Genomic DNA, 17285 nt, shown 5'->3' with positions numbered 1-17285 from the left:
GGGGGAGGAGGTGGTTCAGGAGAGTCACGTGACTGCAACCCATCCGTGCCGACCCTTTGTTGTTAGGATTTTGGGCAAGGAGAATCGCGATATTGCCCGGACGCGAAAGGATACCAAACCCAACCTTGGACGAACGATTTCCACAGAACGCAAAACCATCGATACGCGTCGCCTTTTCCTCACAGCTAGCGAAAAGCGGACGCGCAAGAGATGCACACAAAGGCAGACCGACAGCTCAACAGCGAATCCCCGCAAATGTGCTTGTGATCGAAATGCAGGGTTGTTTTTAACCGGAGTGATGCTCATAAGGCTCCGTCGGCCTTCCTGGGACACAAACACGTTTTAAAAAGGATATTTTATCCGCATCCTCCACAGCTTGCTGCTCTTTTTCTTTTCCCCTGCGCCTTTATTTAACAGGTCAAAGAGGAGATACACATACATCATGTTACTAGGCACCGGGCTCGTAAGGTGGACCCGACCAGAACTGTCTGTGTTCTGCCTGCTGACCGTCATCCTCAGCCCAGCGCTCGGATCCGTCCAGTCATCCCACCCGCAGAACACTGACTGTGCGTCCGGCAAAGGCAAAGGCTGCCTAGGTATGCGTTCGCAATTTCATACGTTGCATGGAAATGCATGCTCACTTTCCTATCTTTGTTGCAGATATTGCACAATTGTTGAAGATGGAGATTCAAGCATGGCCTCTGGAGGCTTACGAGTTGAGATGCAGGCAGTGCAGGATGCTAAAACGAAACTAAATAAACTGATGCATGGAGCAATTTTGCATGGTGTGCATATATTATCTCGATTTTGCATGGGCTCGAGTCTAGCATCCATCTTTTCATGCACCAGATCAGGTGAGACAATATAAGGGAAGCTGAACCCCACCCTATAACATCACTCTCATCAGATCAGGGGTGACTAAAAATTCTCCTCAGCTGTGTAAAGAGCTTTCTATAAATCAGACTCTTGCGTTTTTAATGCTTTGCGTATGGTTATTCCTTTTTGGCAAGGATAATAATGTTTTAAGCCACATGCATGCGTCTTAAGAAGGCAACAGTGAGCCATGCTGTCCATACTGTCCCGAATGGCGACTGAAGGGGGGCTTTTCAGGCTCGAGGCCTGTTTGAAAAGGTGTTGTGATCTTATTTGTGCTGTAGATTGAATAATAGATTTCAACCGTATCCAAGTTATTGTCTTAAAGATTAGAGGAGTTTATTTCCTGTCAAGGTAGTTGATTATGAGGTTGTATAGGTTAGTGTTTAAAGCTTTAACTTGTTTGTTATTATAGTTAGATGGTTATACACTCTTAAAAATAAAGATTTCAAAAGGGTGTTTTTACAGTGATGCCATAGAAGAACAATTTGTGAACCTGGACCATAAGTCATAAGTGTCAATTTTTTTTTTTTTTTTTTTTTTTTTTTAGATTTATACATCATCTGAAAACTAAATAAATAAGCTTTCAATTGATGTATGGGTTGTTATGATAGGACAATATTTAGAAAATCTGGAATTCTAAATATTGAGAAAATTGCATTTAAATTGTCCAAATGAAGTTCTCAGCAATGCATATCACTAATCAAAAATTAAGTTTTGAGATGATTGGACATTTACAAAAGATCTTAATGGAAACATGATCTTTACTATATTCTAATGATTTTTGGCATAAAAGAAACATTTATCATTTTGACCCATACAATGTATTTTTGGCTATTGCTACAAATATACACTTTCTTTGGTGGCATCAATGGTTCTCTGAAGAACCTTCAACATTCATGGAACCTTTCAAATGCAGAGAAGGTTCTTTATAGTTGAAAAAAGGTTCTTTAGATGTTTAAAATGTTCTTCAAAACGGTTCTTTTAGCAACTATTCACTGAAAGGTTCTTTGGGGAACCAAAAATGGTTCTTCTATGGCATCACTGCAAAAACCCCTTTTTGGAACCTAGATTTTTCATTAGCTACTTAAAACTGGTTTTGTGCTTTAGGGTCACTTTTTTGGTTCCCCAAAGAACCTTTTTGAAGAACATTTGAAAAATCTAAAGAACCTTTTCTACATTTGAAATGTTGCATGGATGTTTAAGGTTCTTCATAGAACCATTGATGCCATTGAACAACCTTTATTTTTAAGTGTAAATGCACATTTTAAGCCTGTTGGCTCAACTCGTATGCTTTCACCTGATGACTTTTTACTCACAAAGTAGCCGTTTAAGACGTAACCTTTTAACACAAAGCTCATCTCTGTCTTTTGGGTCATTATATATAATGTAAACTCTCCAGATGGGCGCTTTTTTCCTCTTGCTGTCTTTCTTTTTTAAATCCTGACACCCTTTTTGTCACCTAGAATTAATAGGAGGAAAAGCAGCTGACAATAGCGGCCATTGTGCGCCAGTGTTTTCAGATTCAAAGCTCCAGTCACCAGTGGTTTAATCAGTGGCTGTCCTGCATAAGCGCCGGGGCTGGTTTTGTAAAAGGCAGGAACACAATGGAGCAAGTCTCAGGGGCATCCGAATTGCCCTCAGCAGTTGGATAGCACTGACCACAAGGAGAAAAAGCACCTTTCTTTTTAGTGTCACTAATTTATTAGACATGCTATTTTTGGCTGTTGCATTAGTGGTGTTTCTTTTATTGAAGGATGTATTTTGGCAAGTTGTCAGTGTTGTGGGCGTTAAGAAAAGTGTGTTTAATTGTCATGTTAGTGTGTTTTGTATATATATTTAAAAACCCAGATGTGATTTCTGTATTGATGAAGTTCCTGGAATTTGATCTTGGATTTCAGTTGATCAATATTTACGCTTGCATCTCTGCTTTCATTTCTTGCTTTTACTTGTCAGCAAATGATAAATTAGAATGCAATTATTTCACCCTCACATTTTAGATAAATATCAAATTACATACCTGAGAAGAGTGGTTTTGCCTCAGGAATAGAATTGGTGATGCAACACAGTTTCAAAGTTTGTACAAAATATCCTTTTGAGTGAAAAATACTAATATTTTTGTGATCTGTTTAGACCTAATAATATGCTTAAGTATTACCCTGGCATGAGCTGAATAGAAAAACTGAAAAATTTGTGTAAATAAAAGCATTTTACAAGCCTAACACATTGGGCCAAATATTAGTATACCTAAATTGGCACCAAAATACTGTAGTTTCATTGACACCGAAAGTGCTTTCAAATTTATTTTTTTGTCAGTTGCATTTTATTTGGATTAGTTATGTTTTATATTTATTTTTTCTAAAATGTGACCCTGGACCACAAAACCAGTCAAAAGTAACATGGGTATATTTGTAGTAATAGCCAACAATACTTTGCATGGGTCAAAATTATACATTGCATGAGTCTATAATTAAATTTTATGCCAAAAATCATTAGGATATTAAGTAAAGATCATGTTCCATAAAGATATTTTGTGAATTTCCTACCGAAAATATATCTAAACGTAATTTTTGATTAGTAATATGCATTGCTAAGAACGTCATTAGGACAACTTTAAAGGCCATTTTCTCAAAATTTTTTTTTTTTTTTGCACAACTCAATACATTGTAAGGGTCAAAATGATCTATTTTTCATTTATGCCAAAAATCATTAGGATATTAAGTAAAGATTATGTTCCATGAATATATTTTGGAAATGTTCTACCCGAAAACGTCATTTTTGAATAGTAATATGCATTGCTAAGAATTTCATTTGTACAACTTTAAAGGCAATTTTCTCACCCTCAGATTCCAGATTTTCAAATAGTTGTTTCTCGGCAAAATATTGTCCTAACAAACCATACATCAATGGAAAGCTTATTTATTCAGTAATTACTCAGTTATATAGTGCTATGCTTAGTAGAATTCAAACTGAAAACTTATTTATTCAAAACTTATACATTTATAACTGGTTTTGTTGTCCAGGGTCACAAATGTAGTATTTTTAGCGCAACATTTACTATATAACTATTGTAATAAATGTTAACATAAATGTATATTTATATGTTTTTATACATAGAAGTCAAAGTCGTCTGTGACCCAAAATGACATCACAATCTCTGATCTTACCAAGAGAACAGAAACTTCACTTGTTCACTCTTAAGTGTATCTAATCTCTATCTAATCTATTATTCTTTAAATAAGCCATTTGAATTTTAGATAATGTCATTAGATAATGTGTTTTAAATAGCATTTACTGTTGAGTACATCCTGTGCACTTACCAATCAGAGCTGCAATCTTTGTCTGATCTGGGCTCATTAATGGAGAAGCGCTGAAGCTACATAGAATGATTTCTTTAAGTAGTCTTCAGCCCATTTCCAGACCGCTCTTGAAACACACATCGCTCACAACACAAAGCGCATGCATTCGAGAGAATATCAATTGACATGCAACCGCCGTTTTGTTTTCAAGGATGCCGGGGTTCTAAAGCAAGGCTGGATATGAAAACCCAACTCTTATACTCATCAGTCAATTTAATGGCTTTCCATTGAACAGACAAACGGCCTCTAAATCACTCCAGTGCGAGGGAGATGCTTTATGCACAGCTTCCCCGTAGCCCATAGGTCTGAAATCAATGGCGTCCACCGTGACAGGGCGAGGGGTCGACCGGAGGGAAGCGGTATTGCAAAGCTTTGCATAATGCATGTGTGTGCATGCAGCGGGCGCTTTCGAACCCATTTAAGGCAATATGTTCACCCTGCGTGTTGTCACGCTATTTTAGCCCGTCCTTGGTGGCTTTATGTTTAAGACGGCAGAGTATTGTGCTATGCTTAGTAGAATTTAAGCTGAAAATGATTTTATGTAGTTAACTGTTTAGCAGGTGTAAAAGGTGAATGTGTCATTTCTACACCACTGCATTTTTAAAAATAAATGTTCATTATTGAAGAACCTTTAACATCCATGGCATATTTTCATGGCACAGGTTCTTTAGATTATTAAAATGTTCATCACAATAAATAAAAACTTAAGGAAGGTTCTTTTGGGGGCCAAAATCCTTGCAAAAAAACCTTTTGGAGAAATAATGAAATGATTTTTATTTGATTTTAATCAGGTTTCCCAAACACTCCCCTTCTGCCATTGGTCAGATAAACGCATAGCCCGCCCTCAAACTCACACCATTGGGTGAGCCACGGTTGCTATGTAGGAATGAATGCATCAACATTTTTTTAAATAATGTAAACTGGTGGTTTACTTAAGATTATTTTTTGTAAATTGAGCAGGGATTACAAAGTGCTTGGTGGCTTCCATTTTAGACACTGAAATATTGTGCTATGCTTAGTGGAATTTAAGCAGAAAGTGTTTAAGCAGATATAAGTTACCAATTTTAAGTGCGAAATGTGTCATTTCTGCACCATAAAGTCACTTAAATAATGACTGTTTTCAATAAGATTTCCCAAACACTCCTCTTTCTGCCATTGGTCAGAAGAACAGATGGCCCCGCCCTCAGACTCACACCATTGGTTGAGCTAGTGTTGCTATGTTGCTATGCCAATGTAAACTGGTGGTTTGGGATTAGAAAGTCCTTGGTGACTTTCTGTTTCTGTTTTAGATCCTGAAATTTTGTGCTATGCTGAGTAGAATCTGAGCTGAAAATGTTTAAGCAAATATAAGTTAACATTCCTTAACTGTTTAGCTGGTTTAAAGGGTAAAATTAATCATTTCTGTTTACTAATCACAGAAAAAAATGATTGTTTCCAATCAGGTTTCTCCAAACACTCCCCTTCTGCTATTAGTCAGACAGATAGCCCCGCCTTCAAACTCACGCCATTGGTTGTGCAAGTGTTGCTATGTTAAGCTGGTTGGAATGCTTCAACAAATGTTTTAAAAATGTAAACTTTACTTAGATTTGTCTTTGTATATTTAGCTGGGATTACAAAGTGCTTGGTGGCTTCCTTTTTATACGCTGAAATATTGTGCTATGCTGAGTAGAATTTAATCTGAAAAGCAGATATAGGTAAACATTCTTTATCTGTTTAGCAGGTTTAAATGGCGAAATGTAATTTCCGCACCAAAGAGTCACACAAATAATGATTGTTTTCAATCAGGTTTCTCTAAACACTCCTCCTTCTGCCATTGGTCAGAAAAACAGATAGCCTTGCCCTCAAACGCACACCATTGGCTGAGCTAGTGTTGCTATGAAGGAGTGAATGCTTCAACAAATGTTTTAAAAATGTTAACTGGTGGTTTACTTAGATTTGTTTTTGCATATTACACTGGGATTAGAAAGTTTAAGCAGATATAAGTTAACATTCTTTAACTGTTTAGCTGGTTTAAAGGGTAAAATTAATCATTTCTGCGTACTAATCATAGAAAAAAATAGTTTTCAATCAGGTTTCGCCAAACACTCCCCTTCTGCCATTGGACAGACAAACAGATAGCCCTGCCATCAAACTCACACCATTGTTTGAGCCAGTGTTGCTATGTAGAAGTGAATGCTTCAACAAATGTTTTACAAATGTAAACTGGTAGTTTGTTTTCGCATATTAAGCTGGAATTAGAAAGTCCTTGGTGACTTTCTGTATTAGGTGCTAAAATAAAATTTAAGTATAAAATGTTTAATTGGATATAAGTTAACATTCTTTAACTGTTTTGCTGGTTTAAAGGGCAAAATGAATCACTTCTGTGCCACTAATCACAAAAATAAATGTCATTTTCAGTCAGGTTTCCCAAACACTCCCCTTCTGCTATTGGTCTGACAAACAGATAGCCCCGCCTTCAAACTCACACCATTGGTTGAGCCAGTGTTGCTATGTGAAGCTGGTCGGCATGCTTCAACAGTTGTTTTAAAATTGTAATTAAAAATTTTAAATGTATTAAGCTGTGATTAGAAAGTCCTTGGTGGCTTCTGTTTTTAAGATGCTGAAGTTGTTATTTTTTGTGTAGCTGGTTTAAAGATGTAATGTGTGTTTTCTGCACCTCTACACTCTTTTAAATAAAGGTTCTTTATTGGCGTCTGTGGTTGCATGAAGAAACTTTAACTTGTACAAAAAGTTCTTTACAAGTGGAAAAATGTTCTGTAGAATATAAAAAATTTCTTTAAACTCTTTTTTTAGTGTTCTTAAGGAAAATGATTTTTCGGTGGCATCCCTGCGATAACTCGTTTATTTTTATTTTTTTTAAGTGTAGAGTCACAGAATTAATGTTTGCTTTTAATCAGGCCTCCCATATACTCGCCTTCCTGCCATTGGTCAGACAAACAGATAGCTCCGCCCTCAAACTCACACCATTGGTTGAGCGTTTCAGTGTTTCTGTGTGGAGCTGGTCGGAATGCTTCAGAAAATGTTTTAAAAATATAAACCAATGTTTTACTTAAATTTTTCGTTGTATAATTAGCTAATATGGCAAAAAATCAGCATTTAAAACAATGATCATATTTAAACTTTTAGGCTACTTAGCTTTATAATTCCTTGTTTTTGACATGTAGCACTTTGCGTCATACTGTCAAGGTGTGTTTTGGTCCTAAAGTGCTTAACTCTGATGTCATGCTTGTGGATTCTGTCAGTTGCACACCGGCGTATAATTAAGAGGCAATTATTTTAAGGAAGCCCTTCACAGATGGTGCCTTCAAAGAGGCCCAGCCCACAGTAAACCACAATTACTCCCACCCACAGACACTGCCAAATGGACCATGCTGGTAGGCCTTTGTTTCCTTCTACGTCTGTAGTTGCACCATCACTTTGATGGTTAAAGTTCTCCTTGCGTACTTCAGAAGAACCGGTTCCTACCTCTAGTTGATGCCTCTGGTATATAGGTTGTATATATAGTTGTGGTATTCTTTACCACAAGACTATAACTTGTTGGGATTGCGGTGAAAGATATATTTCTCCAAATAATTCACTGCCAAACTGAGGTTAAACCAAGTTTATCACTTTAAATTAATGTTAAAACCATCTTGCAGATCAAAGCAGCTGGTTCCTGACCACTGGACTGTACAAACCTTGTACTCCTTCACAGTAATGGCTGATAGCTTCATACCTTCAAATCTTTGATCTCACATTAGACTAAGAGATCCGTATCAGGGCTTGTTTGATCTCAAAGACCTGACTGATCTAATTATAACAGTACAAGTCCACTGCAGTGGATTCTGGTTGGAACTCATTAACAACAGCTCTAGTCGTCCACTCTTTTTAGGATGTTTGCCACCACAACCCTCAAGCCAAAAGTGCAATGCATTCCTGGTTATGATATACGTTCTGCTTCTTTGAAGTAGCCTTGAGTGTCTCTGTCCTTTAGCTATACCCATCACCCAACAGTCTTCCTCCGCTTCTTAATATGTGCATTGTCTTTTTTTGTGAGTGTGTCCCTAATATGCCAGAGGCAAAGAGGCTCTACAGAATGGAGAAAAAGCGTATAATGTTGTCGTCCCTCGCAGCAGTTTACATTTATACAATTACAGCACAGCCTAGAGCGCACGCTCTGAGAGATTGGGTTACTTTATTGTTCCGAACGCACGTTTAAGCTGAATTTGAGTAGCTAGTTAAAATTGTGTATAAGTGAGACGGAACTAGTTGTTATACTTTTAGATGTTTACATATAGTCCACAAGAGAAAATAATAGCTGAATTTATAAAAATGACCCCGTTCAAAAGTTTACATACACTTGATTCTTAATACTGTGTTGTTACCTGAATGATCCACAGCTGTGTTTTTGTTTAATGATAGTTGTTCATGAGTCCCTTGTTTGCCCTGAACAGTTAAACTGCTTGCTGTTCTTCAGAAAAATCCTTCAGGTTAGGGGTGTAAATCGGAGACTTCAAGACGATTCGATACGATACCGATTTCTTAAGCCAACGATTCGATTATTTTCGATACTTCAGAATTCCCTGTGATACGATGCGATTCGATTCAATATTAGATATTTTTACATGATATCTATTAAGTTTCAAATAAATCAACAAAAATAGTAAATAATTTGCCTTTTATTGAGAATACAGAAACAGTATTCTATTCACATAATGTGTATGTTCCACTAAAGCAGTTGTGCTCAATGCACTGCAAATAGAACAGCAAATATAAGTTACTGCATCTACAAAGTGCAATCAGATAAATTGTAATAAGAAAAAAAAAAAATTATAGTGCAGGTCTACTATGGCCAATTAGCCTATTCACCGTTTTAAAAAAGTTTCTTTCATACAAAATTGGTTACATTTTGAAAATACAATTTGCATCTTATTAAGAGGTAATGGTCACACATCCTCTGCAGTAAATGAACTGCAAATAGAATACTACTCCACAAAATCAGTTCAAAATCGTCGCTCTTGAAAGTCAGACAATAATGTGAGGTCCGGTCTGGGATCATGAACAACATCATAGATGGACTGTGAAACGAAAGTAACGCGTGTGAAGAAGAAGACAGTGAGGTTAGTGCCACCCGCAGCTTAGGAGTAGGTAGAACGCTTAATACATCGGAGCCATAGACAGTAAAAGAAAGGTCGGAACGGATTCTAAAAATAGACAAGTGAACAAACAGGCGGCAAAATAAACACATTAATCGATATTCTTGCGGACGAATCGATGCATTGAATCGGCGGCTGCATAATCGATGCATCGATACGAATCGATTAATATTTACACCCCTATACTTCAGGTCCCACAGATTCTTTGGTTTTTTACGCATTTTTGTGTATTTGAAACCTTTCCAACAATGACTGTATGATTTTGAGATCCATCTTTTCACAATGAGGACACCTGAAGGGCTATGCTACTATTATAGAAGGTTCAAACGCTCACTGATGCTCCAGAAGGAAAAACAATGCATTAACAGCCGGGGGGTGAAAACTTTCGGACAGACTGAAGATGTGGTCATTTTCTTATTTTGCCTAAATATCATATTTTTTTCATTTAGTACTGCCCTTTAGAAGCTATAGAAGATACTTACATATTTTCCAGAAGACAAAATAATCTAAATAATTTAAATCTTCAAATTCAAAAGTTTCCACCCCGGCTCTTAATGCATCGTGTTGCCTTCTGGAGCATCAGTGGGCATTTGAACCTTCTGTAATAGTTGCATATGAGTGCCTCAGTTGTCCTCAATGTTAAAAGATGGATTTCAAATCTGTGGATCGTTGAGGTAACAACATGGTCTTAAGAATCAAGCATATGTAAACAGGGACATTTTTTTTTTTTTTACTATTATTTTTTTCTTGTGGACTATATGTAAACATCTTTTATGTGAAATATCTTATCCAGGTCAGTACTAAATAAAAAAATTCATTAAGGTGTATAAAAATTAACTTTTTTTTTTTAAGTAAAATTTTGCAATATGCATCCTGTTATGACATTGTGATTGAGCTTAAAACATTCATCCTGTGAAAAATGTGAGAATGCAATGTTTTGAATGTTTAATAAATGTGAGAAACAGCATCCTGCCCTTTTTAATGTGTTGTATGTAGTACAGATTTGCCACCATAATGTACAAAAGGCTTGTCACTGGGGCAGCACCCTTAAAAAGACGAATTTGCACCTTTTTTAAAGGTACATTATGGTACTATAGCACTAAATGGTACAATTTAGTCAGCAGAGGTACATATTTGCCTTTGTAAGGTACATACTGCAAGGGTACAGATATGTACCCATGTGAAAGGGTACAACGGGTGTACCCTTGAAGGTACTGCCCCAGTGACAAGCCGTTATACCCATGAAGGTACAAATTTTGCGCATTTTTTCTGACAGTGTAAACGTTTGACCTCAACTGTATATGTAAGCCATCTATAATTACAAGTAAAGTTGTATTATAACTTGACTTTTCCACAACCTGTGCTTTTTATGCTGATTAAGACCAAACTGGGTCTGTATTCACAGCCCTGGACTCCACAAAAATCCTTGCTTGAATTTCCATACTGGTTCATGTTGCTGGTCTACCAGGGTCATTAAAGTTTCATTTGCATAACATGGCAAAAGCAGCACAGCTCCCTTAGACTCCTATTTATACGACTTCCTTTAAGAACTTCTTCAATGTGTGAAAAATGTTATAAGCTGCTGACGAGCTGCTGAGAAAAGCAACTAGCAGTTAAACGTCCTTTAAATGGGAATGTGGGCCCAAAGTCGAGATATAACGTCACAGCTTCCTCCTTTTTAATAAGAGACACTTTGCGGGGTCTATTGACCCACTGAGGAGATGAGTATCGACTGGTCTTGAGCGGATGAGCTGTTTGGCTACAGGCAATGGACTGATGTCCTTATCTTTCAAACACCATTGATTTCCATGGCTGCTCTGATTATCTTTGCTCAGTGTGAGATCTGGGTCTCCCCTCTGCCCCATTTCTGCCCCGCACACATTGTGCTCTGTGTTTGTTTGGAGATGTGCAGTTGGAAAAGGGTCAGTTCAGATGAGGGACGTTTAAGAAACGTCCCATGACGGGACTAGGAGTTGAATGAGGCTTAATGTGAAGGTTCGGCCTTATCGGTTGGCATTTTTCACAACAAACTTAAAAGGATAGTTCACCCAAAAATGAAAATTCTGTCATCACTTCCTCACCCTCATGTCATTCCAAACCGTAAGACCTTTGTTCATCTTTAGAACACAAATTAAGATATTTTTGATGAAATTCAAGAGTTTTCTGAGCATTTCTGGGCCTTTTGAACGTGTCGGTTGCGTTGCTGTCTATTTAGGGTAAGACTATCCCTTTAAGAACACTGTAAAGGCATTACTGTACTCATGCTGTGAAATCCAGCTCGCTCTAACAGTGTACTTATTATCAGTCGGTCTATTCCCACAGGTGCCAGGCCCAACACATCATTTATCACAGCACTTTAACACCTCCACAGATTAACCTCTCATCTCATTTAAACAGCCTTATTAATTAACTTCTCAAGCTGCTCCTCCAAACTTCTCTTGTCTGAAGTCTGTGCATTGGTTTGATCTGGAGCACTTCATTTCTCCAAAACCACTTGGCCGGGATTCTGTGGCCGCAGCATTCGAGCAGTTTTCCAAATGCAAGCGCGCCTCGGCCGAATGCCAGGAAGCGTCTGTAGTGGCTTTAAGTGTCTGCTCCTCATTAACGGGCTGTCTTGCGCCTCGTCTCATCTGCCTGCATTTACACGAGGGTTACAGCCGCCCGCTGCCCTCTATTTGCATGGCTTTGTGGTGCTTTGTTCTTAATTTATATGAAATCTTCATTCATATCCTGAGGATAATGGCGAGAATTGTTATTAGAGGCCGCCTAGCTTGCTTTGAAGTGCTTTGTTTTCATTCATTTAAAAACAGTGAATTAAGAAAAAAAGTGTAATATTACTACCACTTGACTATTATGCACAAATTTATTTTTTTCAAATTAAGGTAATTGCGACTTTTTATCTCACAATTCTGACTTTTTTCTCAAAATCGCGAGAAGTAAACTTGCAGTTGTGAGATATAAAGTTATAACTGCAAAATGTAAACACGCAAATTTATAACACTTTATAACACAATTGGGAGTTAAGTCAGAATTGTGAGAGAAAAAGTCAGAATTGCAAATTGAGTTTATATATCAATTTTGAGAAGAAAAAAAGTTTGTCACGCATTTTTGAAAAAAAAGTCAGAATTCTGAATTTAGATCTCGCAATTTTGACTTTATAACTCGCAATTGTGAGTTTATATCACACATTTCTGAGAAAAGGTCAGAATTGTGAGTTTTTTTCTTGCAGTTGGCTTTATAATTTGCAATTTTGAGTTTATATCCCTCAATCCCTCAAAAAAGTCAGAATTGTAAGTTTATATCACGCAATTCTGATAAAAAACGTCAGATTTGTGAGTTTATATCTCGCAATTCTGACTTTATAAGACACAATTGTGAGTTTGCCATGCAATTCTTAAAAAAGTCTGAATTGTGAGTTTATACATTGCAATTCTGAGAAAAAAATGTCAGATTTAAGTTTATATCTTGCAATTCTGACTATAACTTGCAATTGTACATTTATATCACACAATTCTGAGAGAAAAAAGTCAGGATTTTGAGTTTATAATGCAATTCTGAGAAAAAAACTTCAGAATTGTGTTTTATATTTTGCAATTCTGACTTTATAACTCGCAGTTGTGAGTTTATATCACACAATTCTGAGGAAAAACATCAAATTTGTGAGTTTATATCTCGCAATTCTGACTTTATAACTCGCAATTGGGAGTTTATAAGATGCAATTCCAATAAAAAATGTCAGATTTGAGTTTATATCTTGCAATTCTGACTATAACTCAAATATTGTGAATTTATATCACACAATTCGGAGGGAAAAAAGTCAGGATCAGTTTATATCACACAATTCTGAGAAAAAAAACATCAGAATTGTGTTTTATATTTTGCAATTCTGACTTTATAACTTGCAGTTGTAGGCTTTTTATATCACAATTCTGAGGAAAAACATCAAATTTGTGAGTTTATATCTCGCAATTCTGACTTTATAACTCGCAATTGTGAGTTTATATCACACAATTCTGAGGAAAAACATCAAATTTGTGAGTTTATATCTCGCAATTCTGACTTTATAACTCGCAATTGTGAGTTTATAAGATGCAATTCCAATAAAAAATGTCAGATTTGAGTTTATATCTTGCAATTCTGACTATAACTCAAATATTGTGAATTTATATCACACAATTCGGAGGGAAAAAGTCAGGATCAGTTTATATCACACAATTCTGAGAAAAAAAACATCAGAATTGTGTTTTATATCTTGCAATTCTGAGAAAAATTGTCATTATTGTGAGTATATATTTTACAATTCTGACTCAGTGGCGGAATTGGGCTTCCATAGGTTTAAAACAACATGAGAGTAAATAAATAATGACATGCCCTTCATTCTTGGGTGAACAATTTCTTGATCCCTGTCTCAAAGGTTTGTCAGCCCCAGCTGTGTGTCAGATGGAGGACCCAGCCTTGTTTAATTTTTGTTAATAGGCTTCATACTCACAGCTAGTGGTCTAAAATATGAATGACAGTTGACTGCTGACAGCTGTTGGACACATGCTCTGTACAGCTGCTTCCTAGGCCGCAGTCTGATTTCAGATCAGTGCGTTTCACAGCTTTGATAATGGGTGGATGAAGCTGATCCTGGACTAGAGTTTTAACTTTAAATTAACTTCCTGGTTCCAGATACAGAAGGTTCGTTTATGGTATACGGATGGACCCTCATATGGACCCCCATTAACACAGCATAACCACATTTAGACTCATTAAACACATTTGTTGGCCACCTGAACTTCTTGTATTTTGAGAGGCCACCATTGGCAGTCCAGTCCTGAATAAGTTAGATAAAACATATATTTACCATGCAATTCTGACAGGAAAAAGTATTCATTTTAGTTCATTTTGTGGTGTAAAAATGCCGTGTTTTTTGCTCCATTAGAAAAGTTGAGAGAAACAAGCATATAAGTAAAAATGGTTTTATACCTTGCAATATGATCAAGATCAACAAGTTTGTAAATGTTTGGTGTTCAATCAGTCTCTGTTTTGTCTTGTCAGATCTGTCAGAGAAGAAGAGCGACCTGCGTGTGTGTGACGCCACCACGTGCCGTTACAATGGCATCTGCCAAAACAACGGCGGTGACATCAAATGCGTATGCCAGTTTCAGGTATAACTTTTTTGATTACTTTTTAATGCTGTTCATTGCTTTTATGAAACAAATCCTTCAGAAAATTCACTGAAACTACTTGCCCTCAGGCAATCCGAGATGTTGATGAGTTTGTTTCCTCATGGGAACAGATTTGGAGAAATGTAGCATTACATCAGTTGCTCACTAATGGATCCTCTGCAGTGAATGGGTGCCTTCAGAATGAGATTCCAAACAAAAACATCACAATAATCCACATGACTCCAGAACATCAAATAATGTCCTAAGAAGTAAAAAATCTGAGTGTTTGTAAGAAACAAATGCATAATTTAGATGTTTTTAGCTTCGAAACCATTGATTCTGGCTAATTTACGAGTCCTCTGTCCATAATATTTTTTTTCCGGTAATAAAGTAGTCTCATCTGAATCAGAAGAGAAATATGCACAGATTACAAGCATATGTTGGTGAACATTGATGTGAGAAAAATAGAGGCTGTTTTTTTTTTTTTCACTGAAGGAAGCGATATTATGGATTATGGACTTGTATTTTGGCCATAACTTGCAATTGTGAGTTTATATAATGCAATTTTATATGTAAGGAATAATTGACGACGGGACGTAGAATTCTTAGAAAATAATGCACACCCGAGGTGGTGATGCGGTCACGACGCGAAGCGTCTACGGACCGAAGTCAATTATTCCGCTTATACTACAGTTACCACACTTCAAGACATCGATCAAATGATATATTTCAAGACATTCGTCCCGTTTTTATCCTTGAAACGCTATTGTGAGTAGGATTAATTTCTTACGCAGCTCATTCAACAGCTTCGTTGCTAGTTCCAAAACGTCATTTTAGAACTAGTAACGACGCTTGAGCCGTTGATAGCAAACTTAATGCAGTTAATAATGAAGTTTAGACAGACCGACAGACAAGCAGACAGACGGAAAGAGTGAGGGAGAGAAACTAAGTGTATGACTTTACCTCTCTCACGTCTGTGTCTCTCAAGGGTGACTGGCAGCATCGTCTCTCCTAACAGTTAAACTTTAAGTTAATTTTCTTCAAGACCACGCCGTTGTTACCTCGCGTGTGAGAGCTGTCATGTCGTTTTTAAGTTGTTAATCGTCAGAGCAGCGCTAACAACATTAGTGCGAATGCTAACGCGAGTGCAAACTGTAACGTTATGTGTGTGCGTCTGTGAGGTGAGTGAGAGAGGGCGAGAGAAATAAAGTTTGTGCTTTCCGTACATAATAAAACGTAATATATTGTGGAAAAAAACATGGAAATAATATGTCGTTTTTATCCTGATGTTTACTGTATTTATTAGTTTGGCCAGTGTCATTGTGGGTTTTAGTTATTTTGCTGTTTTGGGCTGTAAGGACCTTTGAAATAACTGAAATCGTATGGCGAAGTGATATAGACATGCACTGCGGTCTAAAGCTGCCTGGAACTACGTTCGCCGTGCGTATCCCTGAATATAATGCACACCTCTAGAACGTTCGTCAGCCAATCAGATTCAAGCATTCAACGGCCCTGTAGTATAAATCAGTTTATATCTCACAATTCTGACTTTATAACTCGCACTTATGAGTTTATATCTCTCAATTCTGACTTTATAACACGCAATTGCGAGTTTATATCACGCAATTCTAAGAAAAAACGTCAGAATTGTGATTTATATTTTGCAATTCTGACTATAACTCACAATTATGAGTTTATATCATGCATTTCTGATTTTATAACTCACAATTGTGAAGTTATATCACGCAATTCTGAGGAAAAGACTTCAGAACTGTGAGTTTATATCTCTCAATTCTGACTTTATAACTCACAATTGTGAGTTTATATCACGCAATTCTAAGAAAAAACGTCAGAATTGTGAGTTTATATTTTCCAATTCTGACTACAACTCACAATTATGAGTTTATATCATGCATTTCTGACTTTATAACTGACAATTGTGAGTTTATATCACGCAATTCTAGGAAAAAACGTCAGAATTGTGAGTTTATATTTCACAATTCTGACTACAACTCACAATTATGAGTTTATATCATGCATTTCTGATTTTATAACTCGCAATTATGAGTTTATATCACGCAAATCTGAGGAAAAACGTCAGAATTGTGAGTTTATATTTCGCAATTCTGACTACAACTCACAATTATGAGTTTATATCATGCATTTCTGACTTTATAACTCGCAATTCTGAGTTTATATCACGCAATTCTAGGAAAAAACGTCAGAAATGTGAGTTTATATTTCGTAATTCTGACTATAACTCACAATTATGAGTTTATATCATGCATTTCTGACTTTATAACTCGCAATTGTGAGTTTATATCATGCAATTCTCAGAATCATAAGAGAAATATGCACAGGTTACAAGCATATGTTGGTGGATATTGATGTGAGAGAAAAATAGAGGATGTTTTTTTTTCACTGAAGGAAGCGTTATTATGGATTATGGACTTTTATATTTTAACCAGAAATGATGGTTTACAGTTAAAAACATATTAATTATGATTTTTCTTCTTACAAATACACAGCTTTTCACATCTCAGGACTTCAATTGATGGTGTGGATTGCTTGTGGATTATTGTGATGTTTTTAACAGCTGTTTAGACTCTCATTCTGACGGCACCCATTCACTACAGTGGACCCAGTGCTACATTTTCCAAATCTGATGAAGAAACAAACTCATCTACATCTTGGACATCCTGAGGTTGAGCCCATTCTCAGCACATTTTCTTTTTTAGGTGAAGTACACTAGAAAAATCGTTGAACAT

At 36.6% G+C, this 17285-nt stretch overlaps 1 protein-coding gene across 1 annotated transcript in view; it reads left to right on the top strand.

Annotated features, from left to right (window-relative positions):
- The window catches only part of tmeff1b (transmembrane protein with EGF-like and two follistatin-like domains 1b), a 31391-nt gene continuing 14106 nt past the window's right edge, over window positions 1-17285 (top strand). The window contains exons 1-2 of the mRNA XM_073830850.1: window positions 1-596; window positions 14408-14517. Coding sequence (XP_073686951.1) covers window positions 443-596; window positions 14408-14517 — 264 coding nt within the window. The 5' untranslated portion in view covers window positions 1-442. The remainder of the gene's footprint in view (window positions 597-14407; window positions 14518-17285) is intronic.

The sequence above is a fragment of the Garra rufa genome, chromosome 24, assembly GCF_049309525.1.
Source record: "Garra rufa chromosome 24, GarRuf1.0, whole genome shotgun sequence".
Taxonomy (NCBI): Eukaryota; Metazoa; Chordata; class Actinopteri; order Cypriniformes; family Cyprinidae; genus Garra; species Garra rufa.
Note: the sequence above shows the minus strand (reverse complement) of the source record. Positions and strands in the feature narration are given on the sequence as shown.